At 47.0% G+C, this 27,978-nt stretch overlaps 1 protein-coding gene across 1 annotated transcript in view; it reads right to left on the reverse strand.

The window, feature by feature from the left end:
• Positions 1 to 430: 430 nt before the first annotated feature.
• Positions 431 to 27,978, reverse strand: part of SORBS1 (sorbin and SH3 domain containing 1) — a 174,348-nt gene continuing 146,800 nt past the window's right edge. The window contains exons 26-32 of the mRNA XM_077822822.1: positions 27,242 to 27,288; positions 25,888 to 26,002; positions 25,654 to 25,779; positions 24,361 to 24,555; positions 5,935 to 5,993; positions 3,084 to 3,196; positions 431 to 1,235 (exon numbers count right to left, since the gene is read on the reverse strand). Of these exons, the coding sequence (XP_077678948.1) occupies positions 1,168 to 1,235; positions 3,084 to 3,196; positions 5,935 to 5,993; positions 24,361 to 24,555; positions 25,654 to 25,779; positions 25,888 to 26,002; positions 27,242 to 27,288 (723 nt within the window). The 3' untranslated portion in view covers positions 431 to 1,167. The remainder of the gene's footprint in view (positions 1,236 to 3,083; positions 3,197 to 5,934; positions 5,994 to 24,360; positions 24,556 to 25,653; positions 25,780 to 25,887; positions 26,003 to 27,241; positions 27,289 to 27,978) is intronic.

Here is a 27,978-nt window from a genome sequence, read left to right on the forward strand (position 1 = left end):
AATTTTTGACTTACAGGCAAGTATGTGGGCAAGCTGTGTTTTTTCAAAAAAGTACAAATATATGCAGCTGGTAGTAGCTGTATAAACACAGCTTTACAAATTGGTTTGTCTTGCTAGTTTCATTAGGAGGCAGCCAAAATGTGTGTGTTTAATCAAGAACCACCACCACCACCAAAAAAAAAGCAAGCTCAGTAATATTTTGCTAGCATCTATCTGAATGTCTACGATAGAATACCAGGAAAAAATAAAGTCTTTATTGCAAAGAGTACACTTCAAAATGTGTGTAGTTATTTAGCACAACGTTTAGGGGGAAAACAGCCATGGGATTTGCAAACAGGATCTGTGCCCCCTACATTCTCCATTATTTGTGTTCCATTTTTATAAAATCTGGGTTGATTCCTCATGGAACCCTGTTCGTTTCTATGCACACAATACGCTCACCCATATACACACACAGAAAAACCTGCAGGGGTGGATATTATGAAGCAGAATATTACCAAAGTTGAGGGTATTTTTTTGGCTGATTGCTCTGGATTAAACTGTCAATTCAAAGCCCCTCCCCATTTGATAGAGTGCTACTTAGTCTAACCACATAAAGCCGTTCTCTGCCAGCCATGTACGTTACGGTGCACATTACAAGGAAAGAATTGAGAATGAAAGTGGGAGGCAGAGTGAAAATTACCTTGCAGATGGGGGTAATCTCAGAGAATGCCCCCCCCATTATAGAGAGGGAGCAGCTGCAGAGCTGCATGTTGCTCCAATGCATCACAGTTCCCATTGCTTTTTCTCTCACACAAGCAAAACCTATCACACACTCTATTCTGCTGCTTCCCCCAACTCTGTCTCAGAGGTAAGTACTCAATGAAAAGAATGAAAACTAAGCTCTGTCCTCAGAACTCTTGGGGAGGAGGGGCAAATAACACAAAGGCAGCATTGTAAACTAGAAACTTTGTCTCTTTCCTTCAGCAAACAAGAACAGTAAGCCCAGCGTCACTCAGACCCAGACCTGCACATTCAACCCAGAACTGTACCACATAACCACATCCCATTCCACTTCTCATCTTCTGTTTATTACATTAATAAATTGTCTGATTTCAAAGGTCTTTGCTACTTAAATGTTGTCTGGTAACAAAGCATATTAATCAGCATTGCAGGCGCATGATTGTTTTAGAGGTACAGCAGTTTCACGTAGTTGCCTGGGAAAGTGCCAAACTGTCTTGTTCTCCGAGACGTACCTGTTGGGAAAGAAAATGAGAACGCAATTGAATAAGATGGAGCTACAGGGGAAGGTCACTGGGTTTGGAAATGGAAAGAGCAGCCTGCTTTGTTTGTAAGCCAGACTGGGTACAAATCATTGTTCTTGGCAATGCAGGAGAAGAGGGGTCCTGGTCAAAAATTCTGTTGTTCCTGAATAGAATTAACTGAAACACTTTTGTCACTAACCGCACTCATTTTGTTTTTTAATTTTAATACAGCAATTGTTAGTGCTGGATTGACAGGGCTGTAGCCTACGGGCCAGACTCTGATCTTTGCTACATCCATTTAAATCAGCTGAAATCAATGGAGTGATTTGCCCAGGTGCGATGGAGAGCACAATCTGGGCCTGTGGCCTCAGAACACAATCGGGCCAGGCTTCCATGTGCTTTGCACCCACAGATGGGCCTGAGGTCCAAAGAGCTCATCTCCCATTGCATTGCTTGTGGTCAAACTTACAAAAGAACTCAGCACCCAGCATACTTAGCTTTTTGGAAAATCTGGCCTGGGCACACACAGGTTTCATAGTGTGCCTCAGCCCTGCTCTGGAGGGAAGCCCTGTTACAAGAGAGGGGCTCTCAAGCCTCTCAGGGTATGTCAACACTTGAGTGAGGAGGAGGAGACATAACCATGGCTAGCTCTCCTAGATATAGTACACGGCTGTCTTGAGTGTCTCTCCACCAGGGAAGCTAGGAACGCACTCAGCTGCTAGCTTCTCCCCCCACTCGTGCTGCTGCGCTGCACTCCATTTCTAGCACGCTTGCTCAGTGAGAGCTTGGCAGGTATGTGTCCTCAAACTGCCAAGCACACCCCAGCTTGATGCATGCACATACCCTTGGTCTGTGACCCATTCAGCTCTTGGCATCTCTGCTGAGGCTGCTACCAGGCATGCCAGCTACCATCCCTTTTGGAAATGGGCAGTGCATTGGTGTATTCCTTTTTTCTGCTTAAATGAGAGTCATAATCACCGGCTACTCCGCTGCTCGTCTACCAAACCCTTTCCTTCAAATCATTCGTTAAAATCTGCTTCTCTCAGCAATCCCCCCTCTAACACCCTTTTCCTGCTCAGCCCTTCCCCTGTGACTTGGCTTGTTCAGAGCAAGTTCCCTGAGCCAGGGGAAGTGTGTATGAAGTGCAATGCAGCCCTGCAGCACTGAATCAGTGCGGCAGTACAATTAGAGACGGCTGATTTTCTTCCTTCGAGACTTTTTGATGAAGAATGGCCCTTTTGGGAAACTTAATTTTGCCAAAAGCTTTTTTATTTTTTTCGGTTTAAAATTTTCTGCTGTCTTTAAAAAATAGAAATTTTGAATTTTGGAAATTTGATTTTCTGGACTGTAGGGCTATTTTATTTATTTATTTTATGTTTGTCTCCCCTCCACATATTTCTTCCTCTCTCCTTCCCCCCGCCACCAATTTTCCTTTCTCCACTCTCTGTAACATGTCAAAGATTCCTCAACTTTGGAAAAATTCCAGAGTGGCCAAAGAAAAACTGAAATTCTGTAAGTATGCCACCTTTCCAAAACTGGGGAAGTTTTGAAAAGTTACAGAGTAGCAAGAGGAAAAATGAAAAAAATGAAAAAGTTGGTGGGAAAAATCCATCTGCCTGGATATCATTCCTGTATTGTTCTCAGTGGAAAAAATATGGAAAGAGAGGAAATTAAAAATGTTTCAAAAATATTTCATGACAAATTTTGGGAAAAAACCCCAAAACATTGTTCCATTTTGAAGCAATTTCCAAATTTTGACATTTTCCACTATTTCGCATTTTTTACTGCCAATAATAATAATAATAATAATAAAATAAACTAAACATAGGATGCACTCACCCACAAACCAGCCATCGTCACATTTCTCCATGACATCTACAATATCTCCATCCCTTAGCTCCAGCTCATCGTCGTTCTGGGGAATATAGCTGTACAGGGCTTGGTAGCTAAGTCTAAAAGCCAAGAGAGGGAGAGAGATGTTACAAATTATTCAGTGAACTCTGCGGACATCCAGTCATGTCCAATACACACTGCATTTTGAAAAGCTACCACATGTTTATTGTATGTCCTATTGTGGAGTCCAAAAACAATTGTAAACAACCTGTGCTGCTAAAGCAGGGCTAGGCATTGTCACGCGAACACAGTCCCCATGAAGGAACAATGGTACAGCTGCACTGCAAGGAGCATCCCAAAGAAGCAACTGGGATTAGGAAGCCACAACTTCCTCTTTGTTCCGTCCTTACTCCCAGGGAGTACTGCTGGTAGAACCAAGACTCCACCATTCCCCACCTCCTCCAAATTCTGGGTATATCCACTTCTGCCCTGGGCAGAACGGGAGTTCATTTGCTTGCCCAGGCCTCTAGTCATATTCCATTGCACACCGAGTGTCCTGGTGCCTCACTGAAATGCCTTTGAGAAAGGTTCGTTTTGTACACAGCAACTGTTTGAAGAAGAGTATAGACAGGAGAAATCAGGGACCAAATTCTGCTGAGATACACACATGCGCCTCCACTGCAACCAAGATGGAGCCTGTGGGTTTGGAGATGAAGCTGATCCAAGCCCATAGCTCTGAGCAACCCCTGGAGCTTTGAGTGAAGTTTGGCTCCAGTTCCCAGCCTTGTGGCTCAGCCCTGCCTCTCCTTGGGAGTGAAATTGGTGCTGGTGATAGGTGCCAAATGTCCAGCCCTGGAGACTCTAGTCCTCAAGTTCTCCAGAGACTAGGCTGGTGGGAAGCACAAGCTCCTTTGATGCTGCCCCACCAATGGACTTCAATCACAAATGTTTATCAAGGAGTTAGAGAGTAGTTTTGGCTGAGAGTTTCAAAGCCATCTAGGGGATTTAGATACACAATCCCCATTGATATTAATGGAAGTTATGTGTTTAAATGCCCTAGGCCAGTGGTTCTCAACCAGGAGTACGTGTACCCCTAGGGTACGCAGAGGTCTTCCAGGGGGTACTCAACTCATCTAGAACAGTGTTTCTCAACCTTGGGGTGGCAGCCCCCATAGGGTTGCCAACTTTGGCTGGATGAATTCCTGGAGATTTCATCTCATGATATAATCTTTAATTAAAGACGAATCTTTAATTCCTGGAGATTCCAGGACAATCCTAGCCGCCACGGTGGTCATGGGATCGCAAATGCTGGGGTGGCATTAGCGGGTGGTAAGTAGGGCAATTGCTTGGGGCCCCACGCCACAGGGGTCCCCGCAAAGCTAAGTTACATGCTTCAGCTCCACCACCTGGGGCTCGAGCTTCAGACAAGGCTCACAAGTGGAAAAACAAGCTCAAGTATCACACTGAACTGTAAGTACAATATTTATATTCCAATGGATTTATTTTATAATTGTATGGTAAAAATGAGAAAGTCAGCAATGTTTCGGTACTAGTGTGCTGTGACACTTTTGTGTTTTTATATCTGATTTTGGAAGCATGTAGTTTTAAATGAGGTGAAACTTGGGGTATGCAAGACAAAATCAGATTCCTGAAAGGGGTACAGTCGTCTGGAGAGGTTGAGAACCACTGTCCTAGGCAGCTTTGGGAATTTCAGCATTAGTCGCTAAGCCCATTCAGTCCTTGGTTTCTCTGTGGACACTGCCAAAGAGGGCCTATTGATGCCAGTGTAAGAGCGGCTATATGGTGCTGTGAACAACTAGCCACCTAGGAGCTACTGTGAACCCACCAACTCATTTCCGATGAATCAGATGGTAGGTACCAATCTAGGCTGCATTTGAACCAGAGACCTTCAGGAGAAAGTAGCAGGTTATGGAGTCTAATTCCCTGCACTAGCAGTCCCACCAGGAAATGATACTTTCTATGCATTTAGCACCAAAATTGTCCACTCTAATTAACCATGTCCCACCCACCATCTGCCTTGTGTCACACCTCTCTTGCCCTTGTCCCTCTTTATCTGGGCAACATCTATCTTAGGGGCTGATCCTGCAGTCACTCACTGCTGGGCATGAGGCTTCCTGTTATGAGTCCTACACCCTGTAGGAAGTATATGCAGGAGTGTGACTCTTAATTGTGAGATCTCTTGAGCAGCAGCTGGGAAGCTGATTCAGATCCTGTGTATGTACGATATACTGACCATTTACCCTGTGCTAATTTCCATTATGCTTTGAAGGACTGTATTACTTTACAAGCTTCCTCAAGCACGTCATTCTGTCTCCATGCATTGGTATGATGGGCCCGATTTGCTTTGCTCCTTGGGTAGTTTTTTACCCCTGTGCAAAGCATTACCCACTCAGGATGCTCGTGCTCCCACTTCTACCCAGGTGAAAATGACTTCACAAGGCAGTGAAGAATCAGGCCCCCTGGCCAAAAACTTGGGACATAGTTTTTCCCTCCATCTGTGTGTAAGAAACAAGGATTCAAGCTGCAGAAAGAGAAGATGTAGTACTGTCCATCCCAAGCATTCCAAAACCCCAAATCAGGGCACCCCAGTCATGTACGAGCAGCATATTGTGCCCGGTGCTGTATAAACACAGGGGTCCTGTTTTCAGGCTTTTCGCTGCAATGATGAGGGCTAGAAACTTCCTTCCTTATTTTTTTAATGAAAGCTGACACTATTGCATAATCACATGCCTCTAGGGCCTGGAGTTTTAAAGAAAACACCAAATAATGCCACACTTAACAGCACATGACAGATGCAAACCAGGCCCCGGGAGAGAGGGCAACCAGAGCCACTTACATGTCTCCTGGTGTTTGACTCCTGTCAGGGCTGGCTCCTTGTTGATGTGCTTGAGGTTGCTGAGAAATGATTAGAGATGGTTTATTGTCATTAGAGGCCACCGTGTGGCGAGAGTCAAGAGGTTGAGAAATAGCACTGCAGTAATGAACAGACTTTTCTGCAATGTTTATGATCTCATTGCAAACTGCTTCCTGCGTGGTAGGCAGCATTGACATCCACGGAACACCCATAGAACAGTCAACAAGGAATGGGGGGGAGGGAAAAATAGACAGGAAGAGATGGGACATTCCAGATGCAGCACATAAGTCCAGTCAAACAAAAGAGTTGTAGATCCAGGTAAATATCCAGGAAGTGGAGTGCAGAAGGGATCCAGGTGTAAGCATGGAAAAACAGGCAATACAGAAGAATTTGGAACTTAGTTGGAAGATTTGTTTAAAAAAAACACACAATAGCATAAGAGGTTGCAATTAGTCAGCAGTGGCACCATTGCAATCGCTACAGTTGGAATACGAGAACACACACTCCAGTCATGCACTACTCATTTAACTCTAGTCCACTACAGACAATGCCATTATACCAGTTCCATGTTGGCTCTGGTAGTTTTTCTAGACGCTAAATTCTATTTCTCCATTACAAATACAATGATATCTAGATTTTTTTGTGACTAAGAAAGCAGCTGGCAGCTTTAAATTCTATGAAGGCGTTACTGTCTGTCTACGACTGTGCATCTGATTGAAACAGTGGCCTTACCACATAGCTCTTTTCAGACTCTGTGAGATCTGGTCCTGCTCTCAGTGAATGGTGAGAAGGCTGTGTGATCACCAAGCAAATTATAAGGAAGACATTTTAGCAGAAGTTACATCGGTCAGAATAAAAATTAAAAAATGAGGCACAGAAAACCAAACAAAGCACAAAACCACCCACCGCCACTTGATTCAGACCATAGGATTTTCTAAACAGGGGACACTGGAGAGTACAGCAATGCAATTGCATTGCAGCAGCATGTGTACTGCAAAGGGTAACAGAATGGCAAAAAAATTCAAGGGTTAGCATAGGCAACTAGAGGAGGAGATGAAAAGATGAGATGCAGCTAGAGACACAGATGGCAAACAGCATTGCATTGAATTCCTGTAGGGGAAAAAGACATGGACAGAAGCACAAGTGTCAGACCTTTAGGCCAAAGACCCTAATGAAAAAGGACATTGCCATTATCTCTGGAAAGGCCCTTGGAGACATTTAGGATCAGGGAAAATGACAGCTCAGCTGCCTCCTAAAGAAGAGTGGGCCAGATCCTCAGCTGGTGTAAACTGATGCAGCACAGCTGAAGTCACTCCAAGGGCGCCACTGTCATAGGTGCGGGAACTGGGGGCGTGGGGCGTGCTGAAGCACCCCCAGTTTTTGTGTGGGGTCCTGCCTGCCACCCTGCGCCCAGGGTCCTGTGCTGCTGGCCCCGCACCTGGGTCCTGACTCCCAGCTGCAGGACCTGCGCCTGGAGCTCTGTTCTTGGCCCCGCGCCTGGGGACTCAGCTCCTGGCTGCTGCCGGCCCCGCGCCCAGGGCTCTGTTCATGGCCTGCCACTTGGAAGCATGCGAGGTCCCCGCTGCCGCCGGCCCCATGCTGGAGGCTCTGCTCCCAGCCTCGTACGTGAGGTCCCAGCCTTGGCCCCCTTACCCTTGTCTGCGTCCCCTCTCCCCCCTCCAAGCCCTGGCCCCCAACTCTGGGGTGTGGGGGACGGTACAGACAGGAGTAAGAAGGAGGTGAGGTAAAAAGTTTGGCGTGGGGACCACTGCCTTTCAGCAGCCCCACACTAAAAAAATGTTCCAGCACTACTGGCCATTGTCACTGCATGGGAGCTACACTGATTGACACTAGGTGAGGGTCTGAGCTGTCACATGAATTCTAAGAATGCAGCAGCCTTTCAGAGGGACCAGTGCTTCTGAACAGAGATGGGCCTGGACCCAACCCCGACATCCACACACACCCAAGCTTTAGAGCCATTCTGAACACTGCCACCTAGGTGCATCTTTTCTTCCGCATTGCTCCTTCTCCACCTCCCCCCACCACCTCCCCACTGGAGAGCCATTCCCATGCCCTAGATTACTTTCAAGAAAATGCAGCTTGTCTGGAGACTCTCAAGGTACACGCAACTGGATGGAACATGAAAGAAATCCCACTACAAATATTTGCATTTACATTGCAATCTTGCATTTTTTACACACTCAGAACTCCTAAGGAAAGCAGTGGGCATACTGCCTGTGCAAGAAGTGCAGGACTCGTCCTCTGTAGGGCTACTATTCTAGTCTGCAATACAGATGGGTTGCCTAGGGTAAGGAATGTTGCCACTTTACTGAGCTTTCAGTAAAACGCTAGACCCAAATCTTTTTCCAGAGGGTCCATTTCACTCTTTCCCCGTATTTTTTGTTCATTTCTGTGCACCCTCTGCACTGCTGAGTTCTCTAAAGGCCTTGGTGTGCTTGCAGCTCAGGAGAAAGGCTCTTCACGGCATTTCCAGACAGAGTGGAGGGAGGAAATACAGAACTTAATGGATGGCAGGAGATTTCCAGCTTGAGTTTGGACACTCAAGAGACTCAGCTAGTTCAGAGGAGCATAGCGGGGCTAACCTCAGCCATGGGGTAGCTCCCTTGAAGTTTCTGTGAACATGAGCTCCAATCTTCTGGAGGTTCCCCCATTGCTACATCAAAGACTAAAGTATCCTCTCCCAGTTCCTTCATCTTAAGGTCCCTGACCAGTATGCCCACCCCATCACAATGCAGCCAGAAATCTACTCCAGTCAATCTGTCTCTCTGGGGATTAATAATTACTCCTGGATCATTTTGCTCAGAAACTATTTGTTTTGACTTTGTATGTTTCAGTAGAGAGAAAATAGAAAGCGATTGGGATGGTCTTACCACAATGGAATTAGAGCTCATGGTATTTATTGGGTAGTCTGAAATTGTTACAGGACTTTTGGAAGTCATTCCTGCATCAGTCCTCAAAGACTAATAGGATGATTAGAAAGTCAAAATTAATATTCTGTAAAGGAATTCAATATAGTACTTCAAAGGCAAAGAAATCAGAGTTAACTGAGGAGAGAAAAGCTGATTTTCATGGCTATGGAACACAGCATCTACACATAAGAATTATGGTTTGATTCAGGAAAACTCAGGTCTGTCCCATCCTAATACATTCCTTGCTGGAAATGCCCCTTAAGACCATAAAATAGTAAGACCCATGTAAATGGACTCACAGGGAGCTGCACTGGTGCATATACATATAGACTGTAATTATATATATTATGTTTATACATTTACACCTGGATCCCTTCTGCACTGGCACATATATATATAAACATCTGGCTCGCCTCCCACCATGCACTTTCAGAATCTGATCATTCATCCCCTCCATAGCAAAGGCCTGGTGAAATTAGTGGGCATCTGTTCCTTGATCTCAATAGGACTTGGGCCAAAAGTGGAGGTGATGAGCTGGCCCTAACTCAGGATTTGCCCAGCATGGCCCATGGGGGTACAGCTGGGAATAATGTGACTTGAAGGAGAAAAGGAAAATGTGGACTGAACTGCAGGGAGAACCACTGGATTGTGGGATAATCTCCCAATGGTAGGAATGGAAACCCAAATCCGCTGCGATAGTAAAACTAGACAGGCACAAGCCTGGGCAATATAGCATAAGGACCCATCCCCAGCTGGCAGGCAGTGCGGGAGGGAAGAGAACGAGGCGACCTAAGAGGTAGAGATTCCAAGGCCAGAAGGGACCCTTGTGACCATCTCGTCTGGACCCCCTGAGTAACACAGGCCAGAGAGCTGCCCCACATAATACCTAGAACAGAGCTCTTAGAAAAATATCCAATCTCAAGTTAAAAATGGTCAGTGATGGAAAATCCACCATGACCCTTGGGAAATTGTTCCAGTAGTTAATGACCCTCACTGTTAAAAATGTACACTTTATTTCCAGTCTGAATTTATCTAGCTTTAATTTCCAGCCATTGGATTGTGTTAGACCTCTCTCTGCTAGATGGAAAATCCCATTATTAAATACTTGTTCCCCATGTAGATACTTATAGACTGTAATCTAGCCATTCCTTAACCTCCTCTGTGTTAAACTAAATAAATTGAGCTCTTTGAGTCTATCACTACAAGGCATATTTTCTAATCCTTTAATCATTCTCGTGGCTCTTCTCTGAAACCTCTCCAATTCATCAACATCCTTCTTGAATTGTGGGCACCGGATCTTGTCATCTCTACTTTCTGGAGGGGCGGGGGGAGAAGGGGAATGTTTATATAATCACATTGCTGTCCAACAAATGACCCTGCCACCGTGGTTTTGTATTCAAATGGTCAACATATTTTAAAAGAAAAAAGATTTTGTAAAACCAAAATACCAATACATTGGGGATGCGGGGGGGGGGGGGGGGGAGGAGGGGGAGCTGCAAGGTCTCATCTAAAGCTCTTTGAAGTCCACAGAAGGACTGTGGTGGGCTTTGGATCAGACCCTAGGACTAGCTCTATGGTAGAATTTTTTTTCCAAAATGTTCCCGTGCTACCATGGCATGGGCAGGCATTTTAACCACAGTTTCATGCAGCCCTTCTTTGAGCTTAGAAACACAGGGGGCCAGACAGAAACCTGTCTACACTAGTGCTCCTGCTGCTGCTTCCACTGGTAGAGCTCAACTGGTGGCAGCAAAAGTGGGAAACTGTAGGGAAAAAAAATCTTAGTGTGGACAGAGCTTTAGGTAACAAATGAAACATAGCTGAATGGGATCCATGGGGCCACATGCCAGATACAAATCATGCGCTCATTCCACCACACTGTATGTTGTGTCGCCATTTCCATCAATGCAAAGTGGGTGAAAATCATCTCCATACAGATTTGCTAGTGTTTGACACCCACATCGCACTGGTGGAAATGGCTATATAGGCTATGATTCATTTACACTACAGTCCCTCTGCACTCTCAGAGTGGTGTAAAGGGACCTCAGTGTAAATTAGAATCAGTCTTACAAGTTGAAATGCAAAGGAGGCTCTGGCTGGCCTAGATAGATAGATACATTTATGTAAAACCCTTTCACCTGTTACTAGATGTGCTTAGATGTTGTTAGATGTTTGGCTGTGTGTGTGTTCCCTCTGTGTGCTGCCTCAGTCCTGTGCAGACAGCTGGCATGGTAGACCTTGAGCGAACCGTTAAGGGACGAAGGCACCCAGCCAGGTTTACTGTCAAGAAGCATGGTACTAGTATCCTGCAGACTCTACCGGACCACTAAAACATGTATGCCCATAACAATGGACCAGCTCAGTGAATGGCGGGACTTTCCGTTCCTCCCTCGGCCAGACAAAGAGACTCCCTCTGAGATACATCTTTATACCCCAATACAAACAGTTAGTACTGCCTCTCTGACATAGTTAGTTACTGCCACCGATGTGGCTAGTTATCACATTCTCTGTACATGATGGTTCGATCAAAACATCTCTATTACGTACTGTCATCCTAACCTTATCTTTTAGGAGGGGTCAGTGTGTTCCTATTATTCTTGGGGAATGTTTTTGTACCATCCTTGGGATGTGTTTGCATGAGTACTCTGTGCTTAGCACTTCTTAGGAATGTGTATTTCTGCAATATCAGCCCTGTTCTTGCCAGATTCTGTTGGCAGGTCCTGCCTTATACTAGGCCTCTGATACAAGGGCTTACGTCTCAGGCTCTCTTGCCACTACATTCCCCCGCTTTTTGTCTTTTTATGGGGAGGATGTTTACCCATCGTCCTGGAAAAGTATAATGCATGGACTGAAGGTGGTCCAGTGAGCTAAACACTGTTATGGGGCCCCCTTACTTTCCCATCCACACATTCATGCCCCATGTGTCCCTTAGTCTGCACATTCCCTCATGCGACTGATGGACAGATTTTATTTTCCAATTGTTATTAGTCCCTTATAGTGGGCCTGGGAATATTAGACCCGGGACTTTGATTGAGGAATGTAGTTTTATGATTGAACCTTGGGGGCACTCCCAGATAATTAATACATATGAATAATATGGATATGATATATATATATTTGTAGTGTATATGGATATATATGTATGTAAGGTAAGTGGGGAAATACAAGGAGGATGGTGCAACAGGGGAGGCCACCTGATTCATACTGAGAAAGGGCAATCGGCTAGTTATCTTGCGTGCCTGTACATGAAAGCAAGAAGCCTGGGAAACAAGCAGGAAGAATTGGAAGTCCTGGCACAGTCAAGGAACTATGATGTGATTGGAATAAGAGAGACATGGTGGGGTAACTCACTTGACTGGAGCACTGTCATGGATGGGTATAAACTGTTCAGGAAGGACAGGCGGGGGAGAAAAGGTGGAGGAGTTGCACTGGATGTAAGAGAGCGGAATGATTGCTCAGAGCTTCAGTATGAAACTGGAGAAAAGCCTGTTGAGAGTCTTTGGATTAAGTTTAGAGGCAAGAGCAACAAGGGTGATGTTGTGGTGGGAGTCTGCTATAGACCACCAGACCAGGAGGATGAGGTAGACAAGGCTTTCTTTGGACAACTAATAGAAGTTTCCAGATCACAGGCCCTGGTTCTCATGGGGGACTTCAATCGCCCTGACATCTGCTGGGAGAGCAATTCAGCAGTGCACAGACAATCCAGGAAGTTTTTGGAAAGTGTTGGGGACAACTTCCTGGTGCAAGTGCTGGAGGAACCAACTAAGGGCCATGTGTGATGGTGCCCCCCATAAGGCTTTATGGAAATATGCTTATGAATATTTGACATAACTAAAATATGTTCTATGCTACATATGCCATGTAATACATCTGTGTAAAGGTTATAATCTACTGAATCTATTAATCTTATTTGTATGCATGTATCATTTTTGTATTCGAAGTTATGAATACTGGCTGTGTACTGGCTTGATTTCTGAATAACCTTAGTAGAGCATTTGGTCAGTTTCTGGAGAAAGGAATTCGCAAAGTTAAGTGCCCAATCAAGAAGCACTGAAGGAACAATGCATCTTGGAATGCTCCAATCCACATAAGAAGTCTTCCTGGAGACATTCAAGGTGCCATGTGGGCAATGGCTTCTGCCTGTAAAAACTGTGAGACATGCATGGACATGTGACTTGCCCAGGTGACTCCAGAACTCCATCTTGGAGCTGGACTTTGCATAGGCGAGAAGAGGGGGTCTGCATCCACAAGAGAAAGTCTATCTAAGCCCGTGGGAGACCCCTCCATTTTGTCTTCAGTTGGCTAAGGAGATAGCCTCTCCAACCCCAAGGATACCTGAAACAAACTGGAACAAAGGACAGTAACTCCGGGGGTGTGAGTGCTTACTGGACCCAGACTAGAAGGAAGCTAGTCTGTAAAAGAGACCTTACTGGAACTGGTGAGGTTTTTATCTGTATTCAGTTTGATTAGACATAGACTTGCGTGTTTTATTTTATTTTGCTTGGTAATTCACTTTGTTCTGTCTGTTACTACTTGGAACCACTTAAATCCTACTTTCTGTATTTAATAAAATCACTTTTTACTTAATAATTAACCCAGAGTATGTATTAATACTTGGGGGGGCAAAGAGCTGTGCATATCTCTCTATCAGTGTTATAGGAGGCAAACAATTTATGAGTTTACCTTGTATAAGCTTTATACAGGGTAAAACGGATATATTTGGGGTTTGGACCCCATTGGAGGTTGGGCACCTGAGTGTTAAGGACAGGAACACTTCTGTAAGCTGCTTTCAGTTAAGCGTACAGCTGTTAGGGGTCGTGGTTCAGACCTGGGTCTGGGTTTCCAGCAGGCTAGCGGGTCTGGCTCAAACCAGGCAGGGCACTGAAGTCCTAAGCTGACAGGGCAGGAAAACAAGGGCAGTAGTCTTGGCACATCAGGTGGCAGCTCCCAGGGGGTTTCTGTGATTGAACCTGTCACACCATGCTCCTCTTGACCTGCTGTTCACAAACAGGGAAGAATTGGTAGGGGAAGTAGAAGTGGGTGGCAACCTGGGCATCAGTGAAGTTCAGGATCCAGATAAAAGGAAGAAAGGAGAGCAGCAGAATACGGACCCTGGACTTCAGAAAAGCAGACTTTGACTCCCTCAGGGAACTGATGGGCAGTATCCCCATGGAGGCTAATATGAGGGGAAAGGAGTCCAGGAGAGCTGGGTGTATTTTAAAGAAGCCTTATTGAGGGTGCAGAAAGAAACCATCCCAATGTGCAGGAAGAATAGCAAATATGGCACTTGACCAGCTTGGCTTAACAGAGAAATCTTCAGTGAGTTTAAACACAAAACGGAAGCTTACAAGAAGTGGAAACTTGGACAGATGACTAGGGAGGAGTATAAAGATATTGCTCGAGCATGCAGGGGTGTAATCAGGCAGGCCAAAGCATAACTGGAGTTACAGCTAGCAAGGGATGTGAAGGGTAACAAGAAGGGTTTCTACAGGTATGTTAGCAACAAGAAGGTGATTGGAGAAAGTGTGGGACCCTTACTGAATGGGGGGGCAACCGAATGACAGATGATGTGGAAAAAGCTGAAGTACTCAATGCTTTTTTTGCCTTGGTCTTCACAGACAAGGTCAGCTTCCAGACTGCTGCACTGGGCAGCACAGTATGGGGAGGAGGTAAGCAGCCCTCAGTGATGAAAGAACAGGTTAAGGACTATTTAGAAAAGCTGGACATGCACAAGTCCATGGGGCCAGATACAATGCATCCGAGGGTGCTGAGGGAGTTGGCTGATGTGATTGCAGAGCAATTAGCCATTACCTTTGAAAACTCGTGGCGAGCAGGGGAGGTCCCGGACAATTGGAAAAAGGCAAATATAGTGCCCATCTTTAAAAAAGGGAAGGAGAATTGGGGGAATTACAGACTGGTCAGCCTCACCCGGCAAAATCATGGAGCAGGTCCTAACGGAATGCATTTTGAAGCACTTGGAGGAGAGGAAGGTGATCAGGAACAGTCAACATGGATTCACCAAGGGCAAGTCATGCCTGACCAACCTGATTGCCTTCTATGATGAGATAACTGGCACTGTGGATATGGGGAAAGCAGTGGATGTGATATACCTTGACTTTATGAAAGCTTTTGATACGGTCTCCCACAGTATTCTTGCCAGCAAGTTAAAGAAGTATGGATTGGATGAATGGACTATAAGGTGGATAGAAAGCTGGCTAGATCATTGGGCTCAACGGGTAGTTTTCAACAAACTCGATGTCTAGTTGGCAGCTGGTATCAAGCAGAGTGCCCCAGGGGTCAGTCCTGGGGCCGGTTTTGTTCCAGATCTTCATTAATGACCTGGATGATGGGATGGATTGGTAGGAGAGCTATGGGGAGAGGTAGATATGCTGGAGAGTAGGGACAGGGTCCAGAGTGAACTAGAGAAATTGGAGGATTGGGCCAAAAGAAATCTGATGAGGTTCAACAAGGACAAGTGACCTGCACTTGAGACGGAAGAACCCCATGCACTCCTACAGGCTGGGGACCAACTGGCTAAGCGGCAGTTCTGTAGAAAAGGACCTGGTGATTAGAGTGGATGAGAAGCTGGATACGAGTCAACAGTCTGCCCTTGTTGCCAAGAAGGCTAACGGGATATTGGGCTGTATCAGTAGGAGCATTTCCAGGAGATCGAGGGAAGTGATTATTCCCCTCTATTCGGCATTGGTGAGGCCACATCTGGAGTACTGAGTACAGTTTTGGGCCCCCCACTACAATAAGGATGTGGACAAATTGGAGAGAGTGCAGCAGAGGGCAACGAAAATGATTGGGTGATGGGGCACATGACTTATGAGAAGAGGCTGAGGGAAGTGGGCTTATTTAGTCTGCAGATGAGGGGGGATTTGATAGCAGCCTTCAACTATCTGAACGGGGGTTCCAAGGAGGATGGATCTCGGCTGTTCTCAGTGGTAGCAGATGACAGAACAAGGAGCAATGGTCTCAAATTGAAGTGTGGGAGGTCTAGGTTGATTATTAGGAAAAACTATTTCACTAGGAGGGTGATGAAGCATCCAAACCTGGATCTGCATTCTGTAGCTCAGTTTAATTTCTGCTAAGAGCTCGTCTATATGAGGATATATACCATCATTACTACTGGTATAACTCCCACATGTGGACACTGATCCAGAACAACAGTGGCCTTTTTTCGGTTTTACTTATGTCACTTTTATAATTATACCAGTATAGGAACGCCAGAACATTTCCCCACATGGACAAGACTTAGTGCTTTTAGCATTCAGTTAAAAATAATAGAAGGCCAGATTTGGAAACTGGCCCATGAGTTGGTGCCTACAATTCTGCTCATGCAAACAGTGTCTCCACAAGCCATTCAGGTAATGGGATATCTATTTGTGCATACAAATGTGCTAACTGCACCCTAAGTAACTGCCCACAAACTTGGAGGGCAGGTTGAGGCCTCTCATAATGCAATGCATAATTTTAACTTGATCCTCACAATGCTGTAGTTGTCATGGCGTATGGAATAAAAATGTTGGCTTGATAACCCCCCGAAAAGGACATCAAAGTCATATTATCAGCAGGGCAGAAAATCATAAATAAAACAGCATCAGTTCAGAGTTTAGTCTAAAAGTGCATCCTTAGCTTTATCATTTTGTGATCACATCCTGTTCTCTCTCTCTCTTTCTCTCACATACACATGGGGAAACACACACACACACACACACACACACACACACACACACAGAGCTATCCCTTGGGTACAGTGAATTGGGGCGCCTGCCCCAGGCCCTGCGCTTTTTGGGGGCCCACGGGTGGGGAGATGAGGTGGGTGGGTGAGCGGGGTGAGGAGGCGAACAGGGAGGTGAGCAGGGGGAAGCGAGGAGGAGCCCCCCTAACAGAACCTCGCCCTTCCCCAGCGTCTCCTGCCCACTGGCAGGCCCTGCCGATCAGCACCTCCCACTCCCTCCCAGCACCTACCACAGATCAGCTGTTTCGCAGCACCAGGAGGCACTGCAGGGGAGAGGGAGGAGCAAGGGCGCAGCGTGCTCAGGGGTGGGGGCGGAACTGGGTGGGGAAGAAGCAGGGCAGGAAGAAGCAGAGTTGGGGTGGGGCCTTGGGGGAAGGGGTGGAATGGGGGTGGGGCCTGGGCGGAGCCAAGGGGAGCACCCCCCGGCAGATAGCTGCTAAGTTTCTAATGTCCCGGGCCCCGCACCTCCTTAGGGACAGCCCTGCACACACACACACATACACACACACACAGCTCCCAGTAGGGATGAGTGAATTAAATGCTAGGAGAAAACACAAACCCACACGTAAATTGCAAATTTTGATTTTTTAAAATCTGAACTAGAACAAACCCACCCTTAGGGTCAGGTACTTGGAATCTAAATCAAAATGGTAAATTCTGGGGGATGGGACTGGGACGGTGGCTGTTTAATGAACATTTGCCCATTTAAAGTCCTTGTCCCCAGGGGAAATGGGGACAGAGGTGAGCGAAGGGCAAATCATAGGCTAAACTCCATACTTCACCCTCAGAGAGCAGCTGATGATCAGGGAAATGACTAAAAATGGCAACAGGTGTCCAGATTCATACTCCATCCATGAATTCTGGATCAAATTTGCACACTTTACAGGTGAAAACAAGATTGTTTCCCAACAACCAGCACCCCACACTAGCCTTTGCAAAGAGTGTGCTTTCTCCTTCATACATTGCCAGCCAGTGGAAGTGAGCTGGAAGTATACTGATGTGTAAACAGACTAGAATACCTCTTACTCCTTTCGGAGGAATAGAGAGGAGGGGGTATCAGCTGTTCAGTGCTGACACTGAGCTGTTTATGTTACAACAGTATTAACACTGGCTCCTTTGGTAGTGTTTGTAGGGAATTTGAGTGTTAGTGGGTGCCACAGAACCAGCTGAAAAACCAGGCTGGACATTAGCAGCTATGCCAGAAACACTCTCCCCTCAACACAAAGCAATCAAACCAATAATCACAGAATTAGCCACCCACTGTCCTACAGATGTAAGCCAGATCCAAAACTCTGGATGCAAACACGTACAAACCCCATGCCCCTAACTTTGGGCCACTTGAAATCTGATCCTGAAGTTTACAAGGCCCCCCTACCTTCCTAATGTGCTGAGCCAGAACTCCAGGTTCTAACAGGTCCTAACAGCTTTAAGTGTTCCCACTCCAGCTCTGAACGCTGCAGCCTGAGTCCATCTTTACTGGCCCATACCAGAAAAAGGTGGTTAGTAACTTTTGGAAGCAAATAAAAAACAACCTCTATAAAACCATCTTCTTGATACATTACATCCCTCTTACTCAGAGATGGATTAAGATTTACTGGGGCCCTGGGCACAAAGAACATTTGAGCCCCCCACACCCAGGCACAGGGCCCCACCCCCTGCTCCTCCTCTTCCTCCCCAAGGCCCTGGCCAGGCTGGAAGTGGGAGACAGACGGTAGCAAAAGCTTCCCAGGGATCCCGGGCCACCTACCCTGGGTGGTGGGCCCTGAGGGGCAGGGACACGGACTGGGGGTTACTCTTGGGCACGCTGGCCCCCTGCCCAGGGCAGGTGGAGGGTCTGGGGCTCCCCACAGTGCACAGGTGCCAGCTTCCTCCAGCCTCTGGGGGTGCTCAACCCCCTGCTCTGACCCAGGCCTTGCCCCCTTCCCCCAAACCCCCACCCCGATTCTTCTCACCCAGTTCCACCCCCTCCCTGAGTGGGCCCCTTTCCCGCGCCTCCCTCTCCCCTCAGCACCTCCTGCATGTTGCAGAACAGTTGATCGCGGTGGGTGGAAGGCACTGGGGGGTGGGGAGGCTGCTGGTGGTTGCAAAGCACCTGCGAATTTTTTTCCCTGGGTGCTCCAGCTGGTTGCAGTGAGCAGCAAGAAGTACCTCTGGCAGAATAGCCCTCTTGCGCTGCACAGAATGCCCCTCGGAGGTAACAGTCAGAGCTGCCGGCTCGCAGGAAAACAAAACCTCCTGTGAGCCCCATAGACCGCCCAGTGATGGGAGAGGGAACCAGAGGCTAGTCCCGCTCACCAAGCACTCTTGGTTACACATGGGCAATCTAATGAAGGCAGTGGGGTTAGGGCTGTGTGGGGCTCACCTGGGGGCAGGACCCGAAGGTGATGGGGAAAGGGAGGATGTGGCTGCACATGGGTCACCTGAGGGTGTGACCTGAAGGTGACAGGACAGTTGGTGTGGGGACCAGAGGTCAGGATGTGGCCTGCTGAGTCATTCCTGCTGGTGATGCTACAAGGCTGGGAATACCTTCGCATGACTCCCAGCTCCTGGGGAGTTTGAGGCATTCGTGCCACTGAGACAATAAGTGAGTACAGGACCCCGCGAGGTGGGTTTGACCGTCACTCACCAGAACAGAGCTGTGCAGTGAGTCACCGTTTGCTGGTGCTGTCATGGGAAGCCGCAAGGTCCTGCTCAGCGGGGGCACAGGGAAGGAGCTTCAGTCCCTGACAGAGAATACCGAGCAAGGAAGGGACAAGGCAAGCCCTTGCAAAGGCTCCTTCCAGCCCAGATGCTGCTCGTCCTCATCCCCTGCATGAGCATCTTGTGCCCAGATGAGGTGCCAGTACCAGGGCATGGCTGAGCACTGCCACCAAGAGGCAGACTGTGGTTGCTGATGGAGACCACAGCTTCCAGCAAACCCAGGGTAGCAAGTTTGGGGCCTGGGAGACCTGCGGGGGGAACCTGAGACCCAAGTCTCCTGGAGAACGATGCGGTGAGCCCAGGGAATGGGGGGGAAGTCTGGGGTGAGGGGAGGAGACTCAGCGGGTGGGGATGGGAGCAGGGCGTGGGGGAGCAGGGGAAGAGGTGCCTGGGAGAGCTCCATGTGGGGGAGTGTGGAGGGGGGGAATTTAGGCACCCTCCTATCTACCACAGCTGGGCAGCTTCCAGCCTGGCCAGGGGTGGAGCCTCAAGGGGAAGAGAAGGAGCAGGGCCCTTGGTGGGGGGAGAGGAGGAGCTGGGGGTGGGGCCAGAGTTCCAGCACTCCTGAGGGGGCCCATAAATTGGCTGGGGTTCCTGGGCACGGGCCCCATTGGCCCATGCAGTAATCCACCACTGCTCTTACTAATTAGGCTACTGATTCCTCCAGGGACTGACCACAGCAACTCCAACTGAAATTCACCGTAGCTACAGGCACTGATAGGATCTGATAGGATCAAATATGTCCTAAGCTAACGCTTCAGAGGAACTTAGGGCCAGAGCCTCAGCTAGAGTAAATCAGCTTAGTTCCATTGACTTCAACAAAGCTACACTGACATACAGCCACTGAAGATTTCACCCACGCTGCTTAGTCCATCATTTCCACAGTGCCTGGAACTAACTTTAAATAACCCATTAACAGGTTCGCTGTATTAAAGACAGCAGAGGTACTTCACCTGTGAAATCAACATATGGACAAGCAATCACATGACAAACTAATGACAATAGGATGGAAACAGCTCCAAGCCATAGAATAATTATCACCAACAATGGTTACCTGGGGCATTCTGACCCTGCGTGTAAGTCTAGGAGGTGGTTGTATTGTGACAGCAGAGGAAGAAAGTGCAGAGGAAGAGAGAAGAGCAGATGAAGAGAATGAAGTGTCTGCAGTCTTTTAAAGGAAAGAAAAGTTGGTCAGCTAAATGCACGATTTCTTATCAGAATCACTGCTATCATCTTTTGTGATACGAGCATCCTTTATATATACACTTAAATTTGGTGCACACATTGCAAACATCACTCCATGCACGAGACAACACACCTTTCTAGCTTATCCTTCTTTGCTTACAACTGCACTGCATTTTAAAATACGCAGAATGTTAAGCTTTTGTTAAGCTGCTGGCAATACATAAAGATGCTAAACTATATGCTTTTGTGAAGCTTAGATACAATTTTGGTTAAGATCCTGGTTAATTTCATATTAAAAAATATAATTTGGTAGCATGGAACACAATCTCAGAAGGCATTTTTCCCTCTCTTGTTTAGTTCTGACCCAGATTTTATGTTGCATCAAGATCATCTTGATACAGGAAAGGGGAAAGGAGTCAGTTCCAACCTCTCATTTTGAAGCTGCCAAAGCCACAGCCTGGGTGTAAGCAAGAACAACTGAGGGGGCATCTGTAACTTACTCCAGCTGGTTATGGTCTCCAAGGGACCATAAATCAGTCGAGATTTGGCAGAGTGGGGGGTGCTGAAGCCAACTATGCCACCTCCTGCTAGTTGAGAGCTCCCCTAAGATTCCTCTGTCCTTTTCACAGAGCACAGCTTGCTCTTCAGCTAGAAGTGTATATATAATTTTAAATAACTGACTCACTCTTGGGAGAAAACACTACTGGCTTTAATTCTTATTTGCACTAAAGTCCTTTTATCCCACTCTGGCAGTGTAAAGGGGCGTTACAGTGGGTGTTAGTGACATTTACATAAAGGGACGTGTAGGGTAAATGAGAATCGGGCCCACTGAGTTTGTTACAAGAAAAAGTGACTCCTGCACTTTAACTAGGTGGCTGTGCAAATATACAGACCCCGGCTAGAGGTTCACAGCACCTCAGGCTCCATTAGGATGAGAACAGCATAGGTGCTTTCTCTAACTAGGATTAAATTTATGCTTCAGGGCATAAACTGATCACTAGTTAGGGTAAGGAAGGAATTCCCTGTAGTCCATTGTTTTTGTACAGGGAAGTGAATTGCATGGAGGCTGTGTTATGCCTTCTTCTGCCACATCTAGTAATGACTACTGATTGGGCCAGGATAGCAGACTAGACGAGGCTTTGGAATATTTGGCAAGGCAATTCCTACTTTCATGCCTATTCTCAACTAACTCTTGCTACATCCTTGCTGAATCCACTTCTAGGCCATTTTAGCCCTCTGCATGCTGGAGACGGTATTGCTAACAGCCACTAGCTAGCTATAGTCCATAAAGGGATAGGCAACAGCTACTGGCTCTGTGCGGCCAGCTGAGCAGTAAGGATTTGAACACACAAGTAAGCGTAGGGTTTCAGAATAGCATACACATGCAGGAGAAGTACCTTGCTTGCTCTGCTTCGAATCTCTCTCAGTTCACCTGTCCTTGTGCCTCGTTTCTCAGCATTATTTCCCTGCCCAGTAGTGATTAGCTCCTGACATAATTGGCTTTCCCCAAAGGAAGCAAAGGGTCTCTTTTCTGGGCTCATACTCTTGTCTAGATTTGATGTTTTCAGGCAACCCTTCACAGAGGTCTCGGGCATGGGATTAGAGCCTTTGTCTGTCTCCTTCCAACCCTCCCTCTCACTGTTTCTGCAGCCTTCTCTATTATTTTGGACCTTGGTTTGGTTACCAATGATGTCACTGAGCTCGGAGAGGAAGCTCTCGGGTCTCCCAACAACCAAGTGAGGGGTCTGACAGCTGCTCAGGTTGGGGGGAGGGCAGCCAACAAACTTTTCTTCACTTTGCGGAGTGGTATGACTGAAAGTGTGAGCAGAGGACGGTGGCCTGGAGGGGAAAGATGGCAGTGTGGATATAATGGACAGTGGCGTGGAGGAGCCCGAAAGGTTAGAATGGTGAAGGCTAACAGAGGGGGAGGGGCTGGCTGCAGCTGAGGGTGAGAGATAGTCGATGGGACAGAGACAGTCTTCGGGGACAGGAGGCAATGCAGGGGTTATGACAGGAGTACTGCTAGGAGACACTCCCACAGTCAGGGAAATCCACTCCGTCGTGATTGCCTGCACCTCTGGAGACAGGGTGTGGCGTGAGAAAGGCAAAGGTGGAGGAGTTGGTGTATGGAGCAGCTCAGAGCCAGGAGACTTAAAGGAAAGAAAAGGAAAAAAAGATAGAAATAAGCCAAATGACAAGGAAAAGTACAAAATTCTCAAACACACGTGAAGGCAGTGGGGAAATGAAGAGTGAGTGCAGGAAAGCAGGCAACACAGCATGGAGGATAAACTCTCGCTGGGGGCTTCATGCAGACTGCGAATCCTTAATCACACTGAGTAGTACCTTGCCCCTCAGTTACTGGAGCCGTGGGGCTGCTGAAGGAGCCAGCATTACTACAAGGCAGGGAGCATCCCGGGAGTTGGCTCTTTGATTTTAAAGCAAGTTCTAGGTTTATGAAGCTGGAACAAAGATGGGCTGAACTCTGCCCTTGTGTGGGGGTGCAGGGCTCTTGGCCATGACGGGCTTAGAGCTTTCCCTGATCATATGTGCGTACCAGCCATGCTTTGCAGGAAACAAGAACGAAAGGAAGAAAACAACTGCTTTTACTGAGAGAAGTAACAGAACTGCTGAAAAAACAAAGAAAGGGTGCGTACAGGACTTCCAAACCAAGGGAAAAGCTGGCAGCAAGGTGGCGGCAGGCATGCCATGGCGACGTAGGATGTGCCAGGCCCACACATACTGAAGCTAAGTTGAGATTCACTTTTTCAGGGAACCCCAAGAAAGCAAGCACTGTCTCCTCTTCACTTAATGGCAAGGAACAGAAATACCTGCTAATAAGACCACTAAAGGAAGACAAGGACAAAGACACTGACTGTAGCCCTGAAATTTCCAATCCTTCTCTAGTCTCTGTTGCATGCCCCAACCTCCTGACTCTCCTTCCCCAGCATTACGCACTGGAAGGTATTGTTGTGTATGTTGAACAGAACCAGCTAACACCTTCTCTTCCCTCCCTCACCCGGGGACTCAGGCCCTGCGTCTGCACATATCATGTATGTGCTTAACTTTAAAGCAAAAATGTTTGCAGGCACAGGGTGAAATGTATCAAAGGCTATAGAGCCCCACAGCCAGTCCTGGATCTGAGATTGCCACTACAAACAGGACAGACTGCAATCCCAAACTGCCACCGGCCGCTGTCTCTGAGATGGATTTAATTCCCCAGTTTTGCGCTCCTAAAGGGGTCAGACTGGCAGGCCCTAGAGACTCAAGCCTTCCATTTAGCTACTGACCATGTACAGCATGGGCAATGGTAACTCAGGCCTCCGACACACTGTCCTGCCTAGCTGTCTCAGCCCTAAGCTGGAGTTGCTATGTGGAGGGATAATTTAGACCTTGATCTAAATCCCATTGAAATTGATGGAAGGACTGCCGCTGACCCCTTTGTCTCAATACCCTTTTAATCAAACAGGATGCCCATCAAAGTGATGGTTTGACTTGCGTAGGCACCGGTCTCATCAAACTGGACCAAAGTCACTGATTTATCCCCACAAAGGCACTGAAATTCACTCAACTTGCTATCCTTGCCAACCTAGCCAAGGTTCAACCTGTGATCAGAGATGAAATGCTTTCTGTTCTGTCCCAGTCCTCCCAGCCACTCAGTCTTTCTGGTAAACGAAGTGTAACCCCTTCGGCTCAGCTTTCCCTGGGCCGGTACAATGGGAGCGAACTGGACAGGACAGATGGTGCTGCTGCACAGTACACCCTAACCTTGGCTGGGGATTTCTTCCAGCACACAAATGACTGCGGCCTATTGTTCTGTAAGGTCTAGTAACTGGCTACATCCAGTCTGGGTACCTGCGGGGAAGCCGTTGTGCTGCGATTAGGGGAGTGAGACATCGGCAGCTCAGGGTAATCAACAGCATTCTTCACTAGTGGCCGCTTGAGCACGTCCACGTAAGTGACAGGGAAGATGCCTTGGCGGTTGGTGCCAGAGATTTTCCCTTCATACCAGTTCTCATCAACTCGCCGAATCACCGTGATCCTTTCGCCCTGCAGGAGAGAACCATCACATAGCACTGATGCTAACCCAGCGTGTAAACCTGCAGCACAGGAGATGAGAGCCCTCGCCCCAGTTGAATTCAAGCCCTCTGTGGCATGTAGCCCCACCCTCCTTGACATGGCAGCATGTTTCTGAGTTCAGCTGACTGGGGAGGTTCACCTGTCCTGAAGCTAGCTCAGGCTGTCTGCAGACTCAGGCAGGCAGCAGTCACTCTTGGGTCACATTTAACAGAGTTTCTTTGCATCCAGGATGCAAGAAACATTTTTTTAATATGAAAGCTGAGGTTCTGATCTCATTGTGTGACTCCCAGAGCAGAGTCCCCAAGCCTTGCCCCCAATCCTCTTCCCTTCTGTTCTGCTTTCAAAACACACAAGAAAGACTTTTGAATCCTGGTCATAAGCTGCAAGCTCCAACCTTGAATAAAATGAAAAAGACAGTAGGGAACATGGAATTTTAATATCAACACACGTGCAATCATCTGCCAGCTTTGAGATGGAGAAATTTTGCTGTTTAAGGTACTTTAATAAATGCGTTTAGTTCTGCTCTGAAAAGTGACTCTGAAAATGGCACCTGCTTACTCCCTGTCTGCATTCATTGCCTTACGTGGGCACTACAGTAACACAGATATGTGTTCACTTCTGTTCACTCTTGTGAGCTGGTTTGGCTCAGCAATGCTATGGGAGAACAAGCTAGTCAGTAACTCATCAATGGAAAGTTAATGTTCCCAGTGCAGAGTCACATTTTACACCCATGCAACCCCAGTGATGATAATGGGGCTAAACAGGTGTCCCTCAAGGCCTAATTTAGCATGCAGAACCACAGCACCAGCACTGCACCCATGCTAGTCCCTCTGGAGTGGGAATACAGCACGCGCGTGCTTTCTTGGATATAGACAGCCTCCCTGCAAAACACTCATCACAATAAACCATGGTGATGGGTGCTGAATAAAACCCCCAAGGATTAGATTAAGCTAATTAGATTATTCTAACATGCACAAAATGGTTGCCAATTTTAGTGGATCATCTCCTTTGAAATGATGCACCATCTGGTTTGTTTTGATAAATGCTTTCACCCAATGAGGGTCCTACCTTTCTGAATGACATTTCCACTCGAGTATCCCCATTAAAGTTAAATTTAGCAACAGCATCTCCGTACTCCAATACTTGCATTGCGGCAAGCTTTTGGGGCTGGGCTTTTTCAGCGGGCGGAAGTAGCTGAAAGAAAGAAATGAAGTCCAATGACCCATCAGGAGCCCACAAGCGGGTTGCTCTCAGGAGGAGCTGTGGCTCTGGAATGAGAGCATTTCAAAAGGAAAGAGGTACCTCTATGTAGGAGCGTGGGAAGATGCCGACTCTGCCATGGTGTTCTCCTTCATACCAGTTCTGATCAATCTGCTTGTAAATGTACACAATATCTCCTTTTTGAAGAGGAAGTTCCCTGTTAACAACACATTGGTTACAGCTGAACTGCATACTGTCCACAAACAAAGCACAATGAATTTCACTGCAGGAGAGAGAGGCTGTGTATATTCACCCTGGTCATCCGAAGTGCCATCCTATATACCTGCTGGGTATCTCACACTTTCCAGGGTGGTGCCTATCAACCCATCTGCTGCAAGGTGGGTTTGGGAAGAAGCATATAAATCACACTCAACCCTCTCATCTAGATGCTACCCTGTTGTTCTTACTATGAGATACCAAGGTTTGCTCACTGTCTGGGTGCATTATGGGTGTGGCTTTCCACAAAGGAAGTGTGGCCAGACCTCACTGAACATGCTCCCCTTCACAAGCAGGGGAAAGGAAAGTCAAGGAAGTGTTAAAGCACTAGCCACTGGCTGCCCACTGGCAGTGCCCACTTTACTGCTTTGGGTCAATCATTTCGCCTGCACACTTGTTCACTTCACAAGGAGATAAGTGGGACAGGACCGTTTTGAGAGAGTTTAAGAGGAAGCTAATTTGCTGATAATGGAAGCACCATATATATGACACTCCAGGACATTCATGGCCAGCCAGCCTTTGCAAGCATTACGGACTTTGCTTGGACCAGCAGTGGGATTTGAACTTGGAAACTTCAGCTGGAAAAGCAGGAACTTTTCAGCTTGAACAAAAGGACTAACTCCCATCACGAGCAGCTGTATCATACTCTCAAACCTCTTCTATGGGCCAGCCAACAGTGAATGACAAAAACCCACCCTGTCCTCTCCTAACATGGATGACACAAGCGCCTCTCTCTCTTGGCCACATCAACATCAAATGTACACAGTGAGCAGGTGAAAAACACTGTTCTCTCAGGCTGGCATCTGAGCAACCAACTAGGTTCTTCCTGCCTCTTAAAACACCACCAGTAATAAAGATACTGCAGGCAGGACACAACTGGCAACTCGGCTTATGATGGATGAAGTGGAGTTGAATCCAGCTCACCCTCCAGGAGGGGCTAGCAGGAACAAACACTTGTTTGTTTCAGTGAAGCAACTGGGTTTGCCTCAAAGACATATGGGGAGCAGATGCACAGAGTATACAAAGCTACTCTACTGACTTGAAGGACTTGCTTTGAATGACTGGATCGAGACACACTCCAGAAACATTAATCAGTCTTATTATACATCCTAAATGTTGCATGATATGCAGAAAAAGCAGACAGAGAGAGATAGAAACAGCAATATCAAGATATACTCACTTTAGTGTCTGTGCTTTGAAGTCAAACTTGGCTTTAGCAAGTCTCATCTAAAGATTGAAAACAACAAATTAAAACAACAATTATGTTTTCAACCCATTACTGAAAAGGCTATGGAAATGCTTCTCAGCCCTTTCAAAGACTAGCACAAATCTGGGGGTGAAACTAGCAGATCTTAGTTCAGATATTCTGCTGCATGCTTCTTGCCCCAGAGTCCAGATCCGCTCTGTGGATCTGAGAGAACTTATCCCTCAATAGGCCAAGTGCCACCTTCTGGTATAAATGTAACCAATGGCAAGGAAAGCCCTACAGCGGGGAGTTTAACGGAAGTAAATGTTTAAACATGTGACCATGTCAAACCTTGCTGAACCGGACAACTGCCCCAGTAACTACAATGAGTCTGTGGATTAAGGATCAAATTCCCCTTGGATAAAGGAAAAATTTGCTGGCCAGCAGAAGGCAATAGGGTGATATTCACATGGGACTCACACGCCACTGAAAATCTATTGTCCACCTGCACCGTGGCCCATGTGCTACTATGGTCACTGTTTCAATTGGTAGGAAAGAGACAAAGGCCAGGAGGAATTGAAGAAAAATAAGCATGTGTCTAAAACTGTCTCAAGTTAGTTAAAAAGGTAAATAGGATGTGTTAAGAGCACGTCTATCGACAGCTTTTAGGGGGTGATTTTGTTGGCTGATTAAAATGGTCCTAAAATATTTTGACAATTTTTAAGCCACTA

This window comes from Eretmochelys imbricata, chromosome 7, assembly GCF_965152235.1.
Source record: "Eretmochelys imbricata isolate rEreImb1 chromosome 7, rEreImb1.hap1, whole genome shotgun sequence".
NCBI classification, from domain to species: domain Eukaryota; kingdom Metazoa; phylum Chordata; order Testudines; family Cheloniidae; genus Eretmochelys; species Eretmochelys imbricata.